Below are 19,079 nucleotides of genomic sequence, written 5' to 3' on the forward strand. Positions count from 1 at the left end.
CTTCCACTTACATTCTGTTCTACACTGCGTGTTTCTGTAATGGACATTAAATATTATGGCTAAGTAGGGGGATGACGTCACGGTAATGTGGAAATTGGGTTGGATCCCAAGTGATTTTTTTTCCCCCAGCACATTATTTTGTTCCACCAGATAAAAGCAGCCGAATGTGAAGGACACCAAAAGGATGAGCTGAATGGAGGAACTGCAGGAGAATAAGGTACTTTATATAATGCCTGCTCACTGCTCCTTCCAGGTCTTGGTGGTTTGGCCACAGATTCTGTCTTGGAAGTGCTTGTTGTGTAACTCAGCAGCTTCTACCCTCCTACCGAATTCTAGCAAGCTGTCTTTGCCCTTTTCTTGGAAAGGTGGAATCCTTTATTTTCTGATGCATTTATTTGTTAGGTGTATAAAGTTTTTAATCACTATGTTTGTTGGTGCTTTTGCTAGTGTGCAGTTTGCAAAGTTGGATAGGTTTGGAATGGTCTGCCCCAACCCTATTTTTTCCATAAATTGTTATTTTTAGTGCATGAGTTTGGGAATGAAAAAAATGTTCAGGAGCACATTTATCCTGTTATGGCAGAAATGCCTGCATGCGTCTTCCCACTTGTAACCAGGGAGAAATTATTCACGCTGTTATCAAAAGCTAATTCCTCCTCGTGTGGACTCACCCCCTTATTCAAGGACATGGCTCTGGCGTTTATCTCCCTTTTCCTAGCTCATCAGCTTTTTGCTTTTCCTGCAACATTCTCTTCAACATAAAAAAAAAAATGCTGCTACTTCTCCCATCTTAAAAAAAAGTCATTCTCTCGACTCCACGTCCCCTGCCAACCTACTACCTCCATTCTTTGCTCCCTTTCAAAACTAGTTGAAAGAGTTGCCTATACTCACTACCTCTGGCTCTTTTCCCATTTTCTCTGAAGCCCAACCCAGTGTGGTTTTGCTTCTTTTCCGTGCCATCAAAATTCCCATTGTCAAGGTCACTCATCACCTCCTCATTGCTAAATCCAACGGTCAATTTCCAGTCCTTCTCTTACTAGGCTGGTTAGCAGCGTTTAATAGTTGGCCACTCCCTCCACCATATTCTTTGTTCATTTGCCTTCCAGGCCACTGCTCTTGTTTTCTTCCTGCCTCACTGGTTCCTTCTCAGTCTCCCTTGCAGATCCCTCTTCTGTTGGAGGAACCTAGGGCTTGGCCCGGCTCCTCTTCCTTTCTTTCCTCCACTCCATCCTTTGGTGATCCCATCCAGTTTCATGGCACCTTTATGCTGCAAATTCCCAAATTCCTGTCTCCAGAACAGACATTTGGCTTAAACTGCAGACTATATATTCAACTGCCTACTCAGCACCTCCACTTGGATTTTTAATGCCCATCTCAAAGTGAGCAAGTCTGAAGCTAAACGCCTGGTATTTCCCACCAAGCCTGGCCCTCTGTTGACTAGGAAACTCCACTGTTTCAGGTGCTTGGCCAAAAATCTTACAGTCATTCCTGCCTCTTCTCCACTGATCACGCCACACATCGAACACATCAGCAGATCCTGCTGGTTCTACTTACAAAATATACCCAGAATCCAGCTGCCTCTTACCATCTCTACTGCTACTGCCCTGGGGCAAGATTATTGCAAAAAACTGGATTGTTGCAAAAAACTCCCAACTGGCCGCTCTACTTCCCACCTTGCCTCCCTCCAATTGATTCACAACACAGTGGTCACAGTGATCCATAAAATGTATGTTAGATTGCGACTTGTTCAAAACTCTACAGTGGTTTTGAGTCAAAGCCTTCTAACAGTCTTCAAGGCCCTACGCGATCTAACCTGCCCCCCTTCCCCCCACCACTCACTTCCTCTTTAACCCCTCTTTCTCCCCTCCACTCACTCTACTCCAGCCACTGGTGCTTCTCTGCTGTTCCTCAAACACATCAGCCACCCTCTTGCCACAGGGCCTTTGCAATGGCTGTTCCATATGCCTGGACACTCTTCCATGTCCTTCACATATTTCCTCAAATCTCACATTCTCTATTAAGAATGCAAAACACTTGTCCCCATCCTCCTGTGCGCCCCTAATCACTGCTCTGCTTTACTCTCCCCCTGCAAGGCCCCTCATCTTTTAAATATCAAATAAATTACCTGTTATGTCTATCATTTCTTATCTGTCTCCCCCACTAGATTTAAGTCCTATGAGGGCAGGGATCTGTTTGGTTCACCGATATGCTCCAAGGGCCTAGAACAGTGCCTTGGCAGATAGTAGGTTTGCAATAAATATTTCCTGTATAAATATGTGATAGGCTACAGTCCCACTGGGCCCACTGTGAGGTGCTCCCAGGTAAAAATTCCACGTATCACCTGTGCCGCACTCACCCCACACTGACCAGAGGACCTTGACACTGGGCCTAGGTCACATGCCACACCCTAGCTGGAAAACAAGTTTTTGCTTCTATTTTGGAGAGGTGGGATTCACAAGGTGAGAATTTTCCCCAGTGTGGAAAGGTTGTTCAAATGGTACTAAAGCAGCCACAAAGCTAAGTCACTACATCGGGCTACTGAAAAAAAACGAAATCATATTTTTCATCAGTTTCCTGTTTCTTTAAGTAGTGAACACAAGGAATGCATTCAATTTAAATGAGAGTGAGGTGACAATTTATTAACACTTTCACAAAAAAAACAAAGTTTATCTTCTGTCATGTTGGAGGATATTGGCTTAATTCATATTATTATTCCCACTGATGTTTTACATAATATGGGACATATAAAATGTACTGCAAATAAAAGTTATTTTCACTCCAACAGAGAAGAAAATGACAGGTTCAAAAAATCAAGTTTAATATCAAAAGAAGTTGATATCAAAACATAAAAGTTTCTACATTTCAAAAAATGTGACAGTGAAAATATTATTAAGCTTGTGATGAGTGAGATATACTTTATGGTGAGCCTCTGAAACTTTTGCTTTGAAGTTGAATCTTCCGCTCATAAATAGTGCAAGCAGAGCAGACCTTTTCATACTCTGACAGAAGGCGAAGATTACGAGTCCTTTAGTTCAAATATTCATTAATTGTTCTTCGTCAGAAACACTCTTTAGAGTGTAAAACAGAAGAAGCTCTTATTAAGAACAGGTGTCCAGCAGCCACCGCCCTGGCTTAGGGGAGTCTGCCAGAGTCTTGGAAGCCTCTTGCACTGTCAAGATTCCAGAGACAACCATCTTCTACTCTGTACAGCTGATGTATTATAAGGACTTGAACCTGGCTTACAGTAGCAAGCCTGCTATTGCCCGGGGGAGTGCGACTTCTTATATTTGTATATGAGCGCATCTGTTTTTCCAAGGCTAACTCTGTAGCATTCCACTGGCACCAAAGAGCCCAACGGTGGCATTCGGTCCAAGCACTCCTGGTTACTGGCTGCAAATGAAGATGACACTGGCTCTGATATGGCAGCTTTTCCTTCAGGATTCAAGCACTCTGTGCTTCCAGGTTTATCTGTGCGGCTGCCCTTGGAATTCAAAGGGACGCTGCTCTCTTCACAACCTTTAAGGCGCCTCTGGTGATCTTCGCTAAGCAACAACACAATGGTCCCGCCAACACGAAGCACTCTGTGACAAAAAAAAAAATGGTAATTGGTAGGAGTGTTTCCCCCTTTGTAGACAACACACAATCCCACTTTGTTTAAAATACTTGGTGTTTTTAATTTGAAATTTAATTTTAGCTATTTAAATGCGAGGATTTTGATAATTAGGTAGTATCTCCCATAATGCATATTCATTATAGTAATTATGAAATCACTAGTACAAATCTGCTTTAATTATCTATTTTTACTCTATTTAAAAGGCAAGCCTCAAAGTAATTTGTAGTCACAGCTTAATAAATGATTGTACAAAGGAAAAGGCAAATGAATGAATCCTGAGGAATCGGCGTATGTGAAAGGCAGCAGGCTGATGGCAGAAGAAAGTCACCAGGAAGGAGTGAGGACATGAACAAAGAAAGGGCAAAAGGGAAGATCAGAAAAAGAAGGGAAGACCTTGAAATGTCAGCTTGTGGAGGAGAATTCATTTTCTCAATCATCGGACCAAAGTCTGTATGGCACTTCTGTGGAAAAAGTGATGAAGGACATACTGTCCCCTGAATTGCTAAAGAGAGGGCTGAACAGTGGGAGAGAGAGGCAGGGGAAGAGTTAGAGTGAGGCGCTCTGGGAGCACCTTAGGTGGGACCCGCACCCAGCACTGAGAGTGGGGAAAATCCCCAGAGGATGAGGATACCTGCAGTGGGTGTGAAGGACAAGCAGGCGGGGGCCGGGCCGCGGGACAGGGAGGGGCTAGAGCAAGGCGGGTGCTGGAGGCCGAGAAAGGAGCGAAGACGGGGAGCAGCGGAGAGCAGGAGGCACTGAAAGTACTTCAGCTCAAGGGCCGGTCAGAGGGTGGCGGGAGGAGGGGGAGGGGAGGAGCTCTGTTTGTGATGTGCTGAGCTTGGGGGCTGACAGACAGCTGGACGTCCAGCCTGGAGGTGATGAGAAAGACCAGGGCTCGAGGTGGAGAGTTCACAGTTTCCAGTAGTAAATGGCAGATGAAGCCATAATGGGGCATATGGGATCACCTGGGGTGGCAGAACAGAGAGAGGAGAGACAAGGGGCCAAGGAACAGACTTCATTCAAGGAAGGAGGAAGGAGGAAGAGCCCATGAAACAGCCTAGGAGAAAGTCTGGTCCACGGTGATGTCATGGAAGCCAGAAAAGTAGAGTTTCAAGAAAGGAACGAATAGTCTCAACAGTGTCAAATGCTACAGGACTAACAAGCGACGAGGGTATGAGAAGTTATTAGTGACCCTGCGGGCAGCAGTCTCAGTCGAGGGCAGGAGCCAGTGCTGGTCTCTGCTGGAGTCAATGAGGGGCGGGAAGGTGAGGAAGCAGGGATGGCGAGTGTAGACTTCTCTCTGAAGAAGCTTGGCTGCGGAGGTAAGGAAAGCGGGCGACAGCCAGAGGACCAAGACTTAAAGGGAACCCCCTGCCACGCCCAGCAAAGACGTCAGGAGCTGAAGGAGCTTTCCCTGATCTAAACAGGCAGACCGTCTAGACGAGTCCGCCCCCAAACAACATCACAGATTCATCCACTCCAGCCCAGCCTGTGATCCTCCTGCACTAGCGCGACCTGGCGGGCCTGGTTCCCATTCCCGGCGCCATCTCCCCACCTCCCCTTCCCAGTTTCCAGGCGGGACACCACTGCAAATCCCGGAGACCTCTCCCTCTTCCATTATACTTCAAAGAAACTCTCAACTCCCACTTGATTGCTTGGCCCGCTATGCTTTCCACACATCAACCTCCCTTCTGGCCTCAGGACGCCCAGCCCTGTTGTTCGTGTGGCACTGACACCCACCCCCTTGTGTGCTTCTCATCATTCAGGTCCCAGAGGTCAAACATCATCTCCTTGGAGAGGCCTTTCCTGAGCATCTATCTAAGGTAGCCACTGCTTCTCTCTTAGTCACTCTCGGGCAAAAATGTCCTTTTTAGTTTCCTTCATGGTATCAATCATGATCTGAAATTATCCTGTTGATGTATTCATGATCTGTCTTCCCACGCTGGAATGCCAGCCCCACGTGGGCAGAGGCTCTGTCCTGTTCACAGCCAAAGCCCCAGTGCCTAGTACAGCGGGTGGATATGCAAGGCCACAAAAGTGTCCTGGGAAGGGATGGCTGGATCTGGAAAGAACGAGGAGATGAACAGGTTGAAGATAAGAATGTGAAGTGGGCAGAGAACGATCCTTGAGGAGGTAGGAACCAAGGGGATAAACCCAGGCTACTGGGAGAGGAGGGGGCGAGATGAGGACAGATGTGGCTGTACCAGGGGACAGAAACAAAACCCATACGAGTATCTCTAAACACACAGGAGAAAACGTCATTAAGATAATAAATGAGATGTAACTTTTTACCTACCACATTAACAAAGATAAAAAGACTACCATACTTAGGATGGCAAGATTTAGGAGAAAATGAGTACTCCCAAAGACAAAAAACTGGTATAACTTTTTTGACAGTAGTTTAGCAACAATGTATCAAAAATATGGAATGTACATAACCTCTGACCCAGCAGTCTCACTTCTAGGAAATTATTCTAAGATATAAGAGTAGAAGCAGGAGGAGTAGTATAATAACAGTGACAATAATGGCAGTGACAGCTAATATTTATTGAGTACTTATTATGTGCCAGCCACTGTGTCAAATGCTTTGTATTATATATCATTTAATCCTCAGAATTCAAGTATATTCTGTTAGCACAGCCATTTTGCAGATGAAGAAATTGAGGCACTGTGGTTTTAAGTAACTTGGTTATTACAGTAAGTTTGAAAAACTGTTTGGTGCAAAGATGTTCAGAGCGTTGTTCTTTATTAAAATGAAAAAGTGGGAGTCACCTAAATGCTCATCCCTATTATGTATACGGGCTACATAATGGTGTATCATGTACATTATAACAACTGATCAGAAAGGAGATTCAGGACATATTTTTTGAGTGGAAAAAAAAAAAGGTTATACAGTGCAGTAAAGTAAGGATGAGCCTATTTATGTATGGCTAGAATTGAGAACATGTTATCTATTTGTGTGAATGTCCATGGAACAATGTCTAGCAGGACATTCACCATTAATTTATTGTAAATTTTTTCACATAATGGAGACAATAAGAAAGTAAAAATCACCTGAAATCCTGCCACTCAGAGATGAACATTTTTGACAAATGTTCTTCTAGGCAACTTTCCATGATCATATACACATAATTTCTTACTAAGAAAGCTATTCAGAAATTATAAAGCAACATTTCCCAAATTATATTCCTCTGAATACTAGTGTAGTATGAGAGATTATTTTTTGCTAAAAAAAAAAAAAACCCAACAAGAATTATGTGGTCAATAAGTTGGGGGAAACTCTGTATCAAACAACACAAGAGAGATTTCTCTTTTCAATGTGAACCTGCAAGACTAGGGGTAGGTGATACAAATACCCAAATTATTTGAACTTGGAAGGCATTAGGCCTTAACCTTCTACCACTAATCTCTGTTCCAAGCAGTCTGGTGTATTCATTATTTTTTTTAAATGAGGTTTTTTGTTTTTTTTTTTTTAACATTAATTAATTATTTTTTTGGCTGTGTTGGGTCTTCGTTGCTGCGCGTGGGCTTTCTCTAATCGCGGCGAGCGGGGGCTACTCTTCGTTGCGGTGTGTGCGCTTCTCTTTGCAGTGGCTTCTCTTGTTGCGGAGCACGGGCTCTAGGCGCGTGGGCTTCAGTAATTGTGGCAGGCTCTAGAGCGCAGGCTCAGTAGTTGTGGCGCACAGACTTAGTTGCTCCGTGGCACGTGGGATCTTCCCGGACCAGGGCTCAAACCTGTGTCCCCTGCATTGGCAGGGGGATTCTCAACCGCTGCACCGCCAGGGAAGTCCTACTCACTGTTTTTTGAACACGCTTTTTGCTTCACTATTTACTCAAGAAATACTTGTTGAATATCTCTATGTATAAACCATGGTGCGGTCTCCTTTTTTATTTGCAAATTTCTAAATTTCATTGAAATCATGTTTCTTCCATGAATCCACCTCAAGTCTTTTGGGGATGTAGTGACTTCTTCCTTCAAGCTTAGCAAGTTTAATTTCTAATTTTGCTCATCTGTTTTACATGGTTGTATTTGAGAGGAAAGCGCAAATATTATACTTCTCTGAAGCGCTCTGCATACATGAAATTGTTATTGCTGAAATAAATTGAAGGAGGAAATAATTGACCAGAGCAATTATCTGTCTGGGAATTTCAAATTCTGATTGCATATTCTTTCTTGAAGAATCCAGTGCTGTTTTACATTCAGGGGCAACTATTTCCATTGCCTATTGTAAACAGGTTTACTGACCTCTTGTATTTTTTCTTATTTTTACTAACACAGTTCCCCCTCCATTCCCTTCCATTTTCTATCTAGAGTCTTAAAACTACTGGTAAACCACTAGGAAAAAAAGGTATGTGTACTTATATATATTTTTATATATCCCCATCTACTTTCCCAAAGCATTGGAAGTGGTTTACACTAAAAAAGAGCTAACAGCACTTCTAGGTGCCTAGCACTGTTCTAAGAGCTTTAAATCCACTGACTCCTCAGGACAGTGCTATGAAGTACGTACTATTATTTAAAGATGAGGCACAGGGTGGTTAAGCAACGTGCCTGTGACAGAAGAACTACTGAGTAATAGAGCCAAGATTACAGCCCAGGTATTCTGGCTCCAAAGCCAGTGATCTTCACCACTACATTACACTACACGGCCTGTATAAAACCTCAAACCAGAAAAGTCAAAGGCCAAGCGATAAAGGCTGAGGGCAGGTGGCAAGGAAGCTTGGTCACAGGAGCAGGGAAAGTTCCTTATGTACAAATACATAAACTTTGAACTGATTCTATGGAGGCACCTGAATTATGTGGGAAATCTTGAATGTCTTCCTGATTCTCAGGTAAAAATTTAAATTTTCTGAAACAATGTGAGGACAGTCATATCTATTACTGCCTCATTTTCAGTTACCTAGAACAAAAACCAAAACTGGTCTAGAGAAAGTGAGGCTGGTCTAATTTTACTAAACTGAAAAGACTGTCTACTCCAAACACTGCCCTCTACTGACTTGTGGAAATGTTTAAAATACACAGCACTAGATCGTCAGGTAGGCTAAGCCACCATCTCTGGTGGAAAGTTCAGGTTAACTGTAAATTTCCACATTAAGTGTAACATGCTCCCAGAGTAGTATCTCACAACGAGCTGGCTTCACAGTATACCTGTGAGTTACCTCGCCAGCAAAGGCTGTGGTTATTAACCCTGGTGGCACAAGAGAGTCACCACGGGGGCCATTAAGAAATACCGACGCCCAGATTCTACCCGGAACAGTTAAGTCAGCCGCGGTGGGGAGGAGTGGAGGATGGGCATCAGTATTTTTCAGAAGCTCCTGAAATGATGTTAAAATGAAGTCTGAGTTACAAAATCTCGAGGGGAATGTGCTGTCAGGCACATATAAGGGGATATAGGAGCTCAGGAAATGTCTGAATTACAGGTGCTGAGATCCCAGGTGATGTCATGAGTTAGGTAAGTGCGTAACAGGGTTACATACAGGCTCTTGACCGTGTATGTTATCCTGCACCATCAAATGCTCAGTTGAGACAATTTAATATGAACTGACTCCTTATCCATGTCTTTTCTTTCCTCTGTGAAAGGGTCTCCCTTTTATCAACAGAAATGATCAGGAAAATACATATTCAGGCCTCACTGTTTGAACCTCTCCAAGAAATACTTTCCTGAGGTTGACCTTAGAAACACTACATGAATAGCACCTTTGCATTTTCATTTAACAATCAACAATGAAGGTGTCCATTCTATGTGACTGAAGTTTCTGTATGTAAATTCTGTTCTGCTGCTTAGTAGCTCTGTGATCTTGAGAAAGATAATCTTTCTGGGTCCCAGGTTCTCTCCAGTAAAGTGTGGGGGATTAACACACAGGAGGCAGGGTTTTGGGGAGAATTAGAAGTAAATATGTAAATTAACTAGCTCAGAAACTGAAATATGTCATTGTTTTACATATTCAAATTTCAGGCAGTAATGAAAAATTAATCTTTCCTGAATAAACTTATAGTATGATGATATAGAATAACTATTTCAATTGTAAACTTCTGATTTGAAACCTCAGAAAATTAAGCTATAAAAACTGGGAAATTACTAAAATGCAATCAAATCTTAAGAGCTACGATACATTTTGGTTAAATGCCCAATAGCTCAAAAATTATGGAAATAAATTCAACAACTTACCTTTCCATTTCTTGTATAATGTGTTTGATGTCTTTTCCTAACTTAAACTTTTTCCCAAATGGAATATCGGAAATAATAATATCGACACTTTCTGAAGGCAATGGCAATTCTGAAACACAAAAATGAGAGAATCTTATTACAATAAGTTCAAACATTTGCAACCTAAATATGAGAAAACTGAAGTACACTGGATTATTTTTGCATATTAAATAAAATTTAGGGCTGCTAATATTGTTTCTAAGGAATTACAAGATCCTGAAAGGCTTTCATAATCACTAAAGATAGATGGCATAGTTGTTGTATTCCGTTCTTTGAAAAGCAGTTTTTTAGGTATTGGTATAATAAAATATGACATAAGCAGAATTTTAAATTAACCAGAAAATTCAACTCTTTAAACATATTACATGAATAGATAATTACTAGATTCAAGAAGAAATATATTAGGATGTCTAGAAAGACCTTTTACAAAATTACATCCTATAACTTTCATTTTTCTTTTCATGACCATATATAAAATTTTGCATGATCTATTTGTTTTTAAGAGAGGTGGCCCATAGCTTTCATTGTGTTTTTAAAGGAGACTCAAAGGGTTAAGAACATCTACTTAAGTCCTAAGATTAGAGAAAAGGCTAAACAATCAGTAATCAACAAGATGGATATCGTCTCTAAAACAAAATATAGTGTTTGATTATCAAATCTAAATTTCCTTCTCAACTTTACATCTTATTCTCAGAAATTAGATTACCATAAGGTAATCTTACCTATACCCAATCTTAACTTCCACATTTTCTGAGCATACTTTTCACTTTCCAATTATTTTACTTCCACCATCATCTAAACTAAGTTAGATAATCATTTTTATTTTGGAAAGCATCTAATTCTATAGAAGTGCAATATAAATAGTCTTTGCTATCTGAATACAAATTTTTGTTGGCGGGAAATTTAAAAACAAAATAAAAAATCCTGTTACCTGGGAAAGTCTAATGAACACTTGCTAATCTTTCCTAGTTCTGACTTTCCCTGAGATCAGTAGAAGAGCAGGCCGTTAGAAAACAAGTAACGGGATAATATTCTGTTCGGACTAGGCAGGAAATCTTTTCTCCAGGTCACGTTCTGACTTCATGCCTTTGGTTTTAGGTTACTGATATAGGACACATCCATTTGAACACTGTTAACTATACTTTTTGTGAAACTACTGAAGACAATGAACAGACATCGTTATCAAACGTTTCTACGTGAGGAACCAGGCAGTAACTTACTCCTGAGATTGAGCCCAAGTCTTTTGTCTACTTAAACACACACTCATACATGAGTTGCCCATCTTCAGATTTGGTAACATTTTCTCCCCTTCTGGTTGGTGTCTATTTTTATTTGCAACTTTTCTACTCTGTATCATATAATTTGCTGAACTGCTTTAAATCATTTTAGAAGCTGAAGGAATAAACTTCACCGAGATAGAAGAGAGTAACTTTTTACAAAGTTCTAGAACTGAGTGGTGTCATCTTCCAATAGAACATAAAATAATCTGAACTTTTGTTGATGTGGCTTTTGTTGTGTACTCTCTGGCGTCAGACAGCTTGCATTTGGCTCTGCCACTTACTAGCTATGCGACTTTGGGAAATTATTGCTTCAGTTTTCTCATCTGTAAAATGGGATAAGACTACCCATCTCAGAAGTTAACAAGGGAGGAACTCACATAAAGTATTTAAAACAGTGCCTGGCATGTAATGAGCACTCAGTAACTGTCAGCTATTGTCATTATTTACAATGTCCTCTCTGAGGTGTATAAGGAGATGACAGCCAGGTGGAGACCAGTGGGTCAGAATTCTTCAGGGAAGCTCTGCAGAACTTTGCAATTCCTTGTCACAGCGCCTCAAAGGCCTAGGTGGGGCAACTACTTCCAGATGGGCCTCTTTCCAACTCACCTTCCCTTTAGCAGTGGTTCTCAAAGGTGTCCCCAGAGACGCAGCATCAGTATCACCTGGGAACTACAAATGCAAACTCTTGGGGCCCCCAGCCAAATCTATTTAGTGCATATCACAATTGACTGAGGGGCTTTGCTGGAACACAGACTGTTGGCCCCGCCTCCAGAGTTTTTGATGCAGAATCTCTGAAAATCACGAGCACTTGACCCGTAAGATTAAACACGCAGTAAAATCTTTTAAATTATTAAATGTTTAAACTGCCTGTGAACAAAGAGTTTGTAATTAAGGAGATAAAATTCTGAAATAGAAACAGAACTCAAAACAAACAAGTAAAAAAATCATCTCTTTTTTACATCTCTGCAGGATGATTCAAGAACATGAAAAAAATTTTAAAAGACTGGTATGTCTTGAACAAAAACTGTCCTATTTACTCTCTCCTGGGAGAAAAATGAGTAAGAACTGCTTAAAACCAGGATTATGGCCCTAAGATGTTTTCTTCCAAAAGGTTTTAAGAGCCTTTAAGATATCTTTCTGTGTGTCTACTTAGACAAGAGACAAGGTAAATTGAGCACTTTTATAAAACTGAGCACACCCTTTTTCTATTTTCTTTAATTGTACTTTCTGTTTGTTATTCTTTCCATCGTCCAGGTTTATAACAATGGCATTCTGTCCTGTAATTCTCAGTTGTTCAAAATTAGTTGTATATTTGATTCAATCCTCATGACCATTTTACCTTGGCTTTCTCTATTCCGCAGTTGGTTCACCTCTTAAATATCTGGATTTTATTAATTTTTTTCCCCCTCAAAAGTGCTTATTAGTGAAATGTTGCCTGAACTTTTTTATATTTGAAAATATCTCTATACTAAAATGACATCTTGGTTGGGCGTGATATTTCTGGGTCCCACTTTGCCTCAGTAACCTTGTAAGTAGCCACTATTCCACTGGCTATTGCTCTACCACTTTCTGTTTCTTTCCATCATGGCCAGATTTTGAAGTTGATTGCATTAGATTATGTGCTTTCCTTACTTGGTTGCTGCTGGTGAAATTTTTCCCTTTTATTTATACTATTCTTTTTCTGATTTCATTAAATACAAGAGAATACAAATACTTCAATGAAGGTGAAGTTTCAATCTGTCTTCTTAATCCATGATGAGTCTTGAATATGCAAAATGTAGTTTGGCATCAGGATCTGGTCACCATTTAATTTATAGTCCAAACAGAAATCTTTATTTATTTATTTATTTATTGAAGTATAGTTGATTTACAATGATTCAGGTACACAGCACAGTGATTCAGTTTTTATATATATATAAATGTATATATAAAATAATATATATATATTCTTTTCCGATTCTTTTCCATTATAGCAAACAAACATTTTTGAGAACAAAGAGGTTAGAAATAAAATTATATACTTTTTGAGATATTTATTGTCTTAACAAATTGGTTTATTATTATGGTGAACCTAAAAAACATATCTGGCATAGTGAAGTTTTTTTTAATTAATTTTTTTATTGGAGTATAGTTGATTTACAATGTGTGTTAGTGAAGTTTTTCTTTTAAATAAAAACTTATAATATTTAACATTAAAAATAAGTGAAATACTTATTTATGTGCTTATATGCTGAGCAGTTTCTTAGATGCATCAGCTCTAATACCATGTCATCACTGGCATTTTTCAGAAGAAGGTAGTATCTTTTTTTAAAATATGGACTTCTAAAATTTTTCATACAGTTGCCTGCAACATTCTTCAAAGTTTCATTTTTATGGTCGATAGTATGGTAGAGCTCAGAGTAAATTCTGCTAAATGGAGGAGACTCTCAATTCTATTTTTTTTCATAGGGAAAGTGTAAATATCTCAGCCCTCTGGTTCACAGTCTCTCCATTCAGAGTGCCTTTGACAAATATTTTCACAACACAAAACGCAAACAAGTTGTCTCTATTATTCTTTTAATTGTTATGCCAAATATAGAGGCTGTAAAATCTAAGCCTTCTCAATTTCATTCCATTCCATTCTAGAATATACATTTATCCAATTAAAATTAAGGAAGCCATTAGAAGATTCTTCCTATAATATACCCAAGGTATATTTACAAATTTCAGAATAAATACTGTGCATAATTGAGCTCTCACTGTTTTAATTTGTTAATTTCTTCCTTGGTGTTTGTAGGGACAGATTTTAATGTCCTGTTGCCAGTTTTGTTTTTAATAACTGTGATTCATCAAAACTTTCAAAAACTTAAGGTTTTTGGCACTCCATTTGTTGAATTCTTTGATTACAGATTTCCAATGAATTTTGAAAAAAATGCAACTGCAATTAGGCAACTTGTTTATTTTAAAAAGTTTATAGCACAATTATAAGATACCCTGGCTGATTTACAAAGTAATTCTTCAAAGGCTTCAACATTTTTTAAAACATTTAAGTATAGTTGATTTACAATATTGTGCCAATCTCACTGTACAGCAAAATAACTGTTATACACATATATACATTTTTTTATGTTCTTTTCCATTATGGTTTATCCCAGGAGATTGGATATAGTTCCTCGTGCTATACAGTAGGACCTTGTTGTTTATCCATTCTAAATGTAATAGTTTGCATCTACCAACCCCAAACTCCCAGTCCATCCCGCTCCCTCCCGCCTCCCCCTTGGCAACCACAAGTCTGATCTCTATGTCTGTGAGTCTGTTTCTGTTTTGTAGATAGGTTCATTTGTGCCATATTTTAAATTCCACATATAAGTGATATCATATGGTATTTTTCTTTGTAAAAAAATATATTTATTTTACTTTTGGCTGCATTGGGTCTTTGTTGCTGAGCGTGGGCTTTCTCTAATTGCAGCAAGTGAGGGCTACTCTTCGTTGTGGTGCGTGGGCTTCTCATTGTGGTTGCTTCTCTTGTTGCGGAGCACAGGCTCTAGGTGCGCGGGCTTCAGTAGTTGTGGCCTGTGGGCTCTAGAGTGCAGGCTCAGTAGTTGTGGTGCACAGGCTTAGTTGCTCCATGGCATGTGGGATCTTCCTGGACCAGGCCTTGAACCCATGTCCCCTGCATTGGCAGGCGGATTCTTAACCACTGCACCACCAGGGAAGTCCCTGTCTTTCTCTTTGTGACTTACTTTACTTAGTATGGTAATCTCTAGTTGCATCCATGTTGCTGCAAATGGCATTATTTCATTCTTTTTTTTACAGCTGAGAAGTATTCCATTGTATATACATGTACCACATCTTTAGCCATTCATCTGTCGTTGGACATTTAGGTTGTCTTCATGTTTTGGCTATTGTGAATAGTGCTATGAACATAGGGGTGCATGTATCTCTTTGAATTATACTTTTGTCCAAGTATATGTCCAGGAGTGGGATTGCTGGATCACATGGTAATTCTATTTTTAGTTTTCTGAGGACCCTCCATACTGTTTTCCATGGTTGCTGTACCAAGTTACATTCCCACCAAGAGTGTAGGAGGGTTCCCTTTTCTCCACATCTTCTCCAGCACTTGTTTGCAGACTTTTTAATGATGGCCATTCTGACCAGTGTGGGGTGGTACCTCATTGTAGTTTTGATTTGCATTTCTCTAATAATTAGTGATGTTGGGCACCTTTTCATGTGCCTCCTGGCCGTCTGTATGTCTTCTCTGGAGAAATGTCTATTAAGGTCTTCTGCCCACTTTTTTGATTGGGTTGTTTTTTTGTTGTTGAGTTGTATGAGCTGTTTGTATATTTTGGAGATTAAGCCCTTGTCAGATGCATCATTCGCAAATATCTTCTCCATTCCGTAGGTTGTCTTTTTGCCTTTTTTTTTTTTTTTATGGTTTCCTTTGCTGTTCAAAAACTTGTAAGTTTGATTAGGTCCCATTTGTTACTGTTTTTATTTCTATTGCCTTGGGAGACTGACCTAAGAAAACATTGGTACAATTTGTGTCAGGGAATGCTTTGCCTATGTTCTCTTCTAGGAATTTTATAGTGTCGTGTCTTATGTTTAAGTCTTTAAGCCATTTTGAGTTTATTTTTGTGCATGCTCTGAGGGTGTGTTTTAACTTTACTGATTTACATGCAGCTGTCAAACTTTCCTGACACCACTTGCTGAAGAGACTGTCTTTTTCCCATTTTATATTCTTGAAAGGCTTAAACATTTTTAAACCTACCTAATGATGGGCAAGCAAATAAAGCGTGTACTGTCATGCTGAATTACTTTTTTTGCCTTCAACCGTCTTTATCACAGATAGCCTGCAGTTCAGTTACTCTGCGTATATTAAAATTTTTTTTAAAAATTGTTATTTTGATAACTTAAGTTTCTATTTCAATTCAGAACATCACAGCTTGTTTGGAAGTAATTATAAATTATGTAGGTACCATGTCAAATTCCAAATACATTTCTGCTTCACAGGTTACTTTATTTAATAAGAACATTAATTTTCACCAGGATGCTGTGGTCCACCAAATAATGCATAAACAGACACACATGCAGTGCTGAGCTGAATTTACAGTAGCATTCAAAATAATGAAAGATGTTTCATCTCTGACAGAAAAAACTTCCTAAATTTCCAAGAACTGGGGGGGAAAAAAAAGCTAAACCACTACTGGAATTGACTTAGCTGATCTTCTTTTTGAAGCATCTGATAACACTGATACAAAAATGGCAACATTTGCCTTTCTGCAGAGGTCTTCTGCTAATGGAGCCAACATATCAATAGCTATAGCTTCATTTTATTTATGTACATAAGAAAATTTGGAATTGAAAATGAGCAAAATTAATTTAGAAGAGTGGTCATTTGATCTAAATGAAAAGTCATGCTTCACAGAGTGTTATTTAAATGCAGTTATTTCAGCTGCATGTGATAAATACTTAACTTTGGCTCAGTCTCCTTAAAATAATGACTAAGTTTTGAAGTAAATGCTAGATGCTTCTATGAACAGATTTGTTTCATTTGATTAGTGGTATCATCATGGCCCTGACAGTGGATGATAAATGGTAATAAACATTTTACTCAAGTTATCTGTTCATCAATAGCTTTCTTGAGAAATATAAACTTTTTCATTAAATATGCACTTTTAAAACCTAACTCCTGGGCTTCCCTGGTGGCGCGGTGGTTGCGCGTCCGCCTGCCGATGCAGGGGAACCGGGTTCGCGCCCCGGTATGGGAGGATCCCACGTGCCGCGGAGCGGCTGGGCCCGTGAGCCATGGCCGCTGGGCCTGCGCGTCCGGAGCCTGTGCTCCGCAACGGGAGAGACCACAACAGTGTGAGGCCCGCGTACCACAAAAAAAAAAAAAAAAAAAAAAAAAAAAAAAAAAAAAAAACCTAACTCCTGCTGAAAGTTTTACTTTTTCATTAAATATGCACTTTTAAAACCTAACTGCTGCTGAAAGAGTTTGTTACAGAATAGTAGCATTACCAAATAATAAAAAGGGATTTATACCATATGATAAACCATAAAGCCATTGTAGCAAAAACACTCAAACTCTATGGTGAGCCTCTCACCCCCTATTTCCCACACACCTAACCCATCACTTCCTACATTTCCCCCTGACTCCCCAAATGCCAGGGCATCCTGGCAGCTTCATGAATCTTGCAGAATATGGTGTGAGCCACAACACACCTGACTAGAACACCGAGGGCCAGGTGGGCAGGGGCAGGACTGGTATTAGAGGAAAACTCACACTAATAAGAAAGAAAATGAAACCATTTTGGGGAGCTTATGGGTGTAGAAAAAAGCATGCCTTATATCTACAAGTGTAGAGACGAAGGCAGAGATGTGACTGAGAACAAAGCACAGTTATTACCAATAATCTTATTATATACTCTTTCACTGAATGTGACAGGCTACAGAACGTCTAGTTAGAAGGAGTGAAAACATTCCCCTTTTTTCACCTGCCTATAATTTTGTCATTTTAGTTAATCATTCGTGTGTTTCTTCTGCTCAAATCTGCATATATATTATACTAAGAATGTAAGTATTTCTGTAGATTAAAAAAAGCCTAATCAATGACTAATTATTTCCTAAGATAGCCTGCAACATAATATTCATTTGGTTCCAAATTTCATGATGATTAAAACTTAGGGATAAACACGTGCAAAATTTCTGCATGTTAAAGGATTATCTCATCTTATATTAGTAGAGGGTTATAAGATAAAGTGAATGTTACTAAAAAAGTAGAAAAAAATAAGGCCATTAATGCACACAGAGAATGAAGACAGTGATTCTGCAAAAGCACAAATCATGGTAGGAGTTTCATTTAATACTAATGTTCCTAGATGTATCCATGCTTACAGAAGTCTTTAATTCATGCTGTGTGTCAGACACTGGACTCCATGTAGTTACGTAATAAATTCTCACTACGGCCCTATGAAGTAGGTACTAGCTTCATATTATAGATGGGAAAATACAGAGAGGTCCAGTGTTTTGCTGAAGGCCCCATAGTGAAGAAATAACAGTGGATCCAGGATTTATACTCAGTTTGATTCTGAAATTCATATGTACTCTCATTATAGTAAGAGGTGTGAGATCCTTGTGTAGAAATACAATTCTAAATTGTATTTATGATTAGAGCTTTAAAAGGTAAAACCAAATTAATAAAGAAAATATACAAAGAATAAATGCTGGAGAGGGTGTGGAGAAGACGGAACCCTCTTGCACCGTTGGTGGGAATGTAAATTGATACAGCCACTATGGAGAACAGGATGGAGGTTCCTTAAAGCACTAAAAATAGAATTACCATACGACCCAGCAATCCCACTACTGGGCATATACCCTGAGAAAACCATAATTCAAAAAGAGTCATGTAACACAATGTTCATTGCAGCACTATTTACAATAGCAAGGACCTGGAAGCAACCCAAGTGTCCATTGACAGATGAAGGGATAAAGAAGATGTGGCATGTATATACAATGGAATATTACTCAGCCATAAAAAGAAATGAAATTGAGTTATTTGTAATGAGGTGTATGGACCTAGAGTCTGTCATACAGAGTGAACTAAGTCAGAAAGAAAAAAACAAATACCATATGCTAACACACATATATGGAATCAAAAGGAAAAAAAATGGTTCTGATGAACCTAGGGGCAGGATAGGAATAAAGACGCAGACGTAGAGAACGGACTTGAGGACGTGGGGAGGGGGAAGGGTAAGCTGGGACCAAGTGAGAGAGTAGCATGGACATATATACACTACCAAATGTAAAACAGGTAGCTAGTGGGAAACAGCCAAGTAGCACAGGGAGATCATCTAGGTGCTTTGTCACCACCTAGAGGGGTGGGATAGAGAGGGTGGGAGGGAGATGCAAGAGGGAGGGGATATGGGGATATATGTATACATATAGCTGATTCACTTTGTTATACAGCAGAAACTAACACACCAATGTAAAGCAATTATACTC

General features: G+C 39.6%; 1 protein-coding gene across 5 annotated transcripts in view; it reads right to left on the minus strand.

Moving 5' to 3' along the window:
• Nucleotides 1-2,587: 2,587 nt before the first annotated feature.
• THUMPD2 (THUMP domain containing 2) overlaps nt 2,588-19,079 on the minus strand; it is a 44,278-nt gene continuing 27,786 nt past the window's right edge. For 2 of the 5 annotated variants that reach the window (XM_024118833.3, XM_007117509.4), the window contains exons 8-9: nt 9,781-9,889; nt 2,633-3,578 (exon numbers count right to left, since the gene is read on the minus strand). In XM_024118833.3, coding sequence (XP_023974601.1) covers nt 3,254-3,578; nt 9,781-9,889 — 434 coding nt within the window. In that variant the 3' untranslated portion in view covers nt 2,633-3,253. Of the gene's footprint in view, nt 3,579-9,780; nt 9,890-13,338; nt 15,597-19,079 lie in introns of those variants that run through there. The other 3 variants (XM_024118832.1, XM_024118834.2, XM_055089152.1) reach the window with 3 other exon arrangements.

The sequence above is a fragment of the Physeter macrocephalus genome, chromosome 12, assembly GCF_002837175.3.
Source record: "Physeter macrocephalus isolate SW-GA chromosome 12, ASM283717v5, whole genome shotgun sequence".
Taxonomy (NCBI): Eukaryota; Metazoa; Chordata; class Mammalia; order Artiodactyla; family Physeteridae; genus Physeter; species Physeter macrocephalus.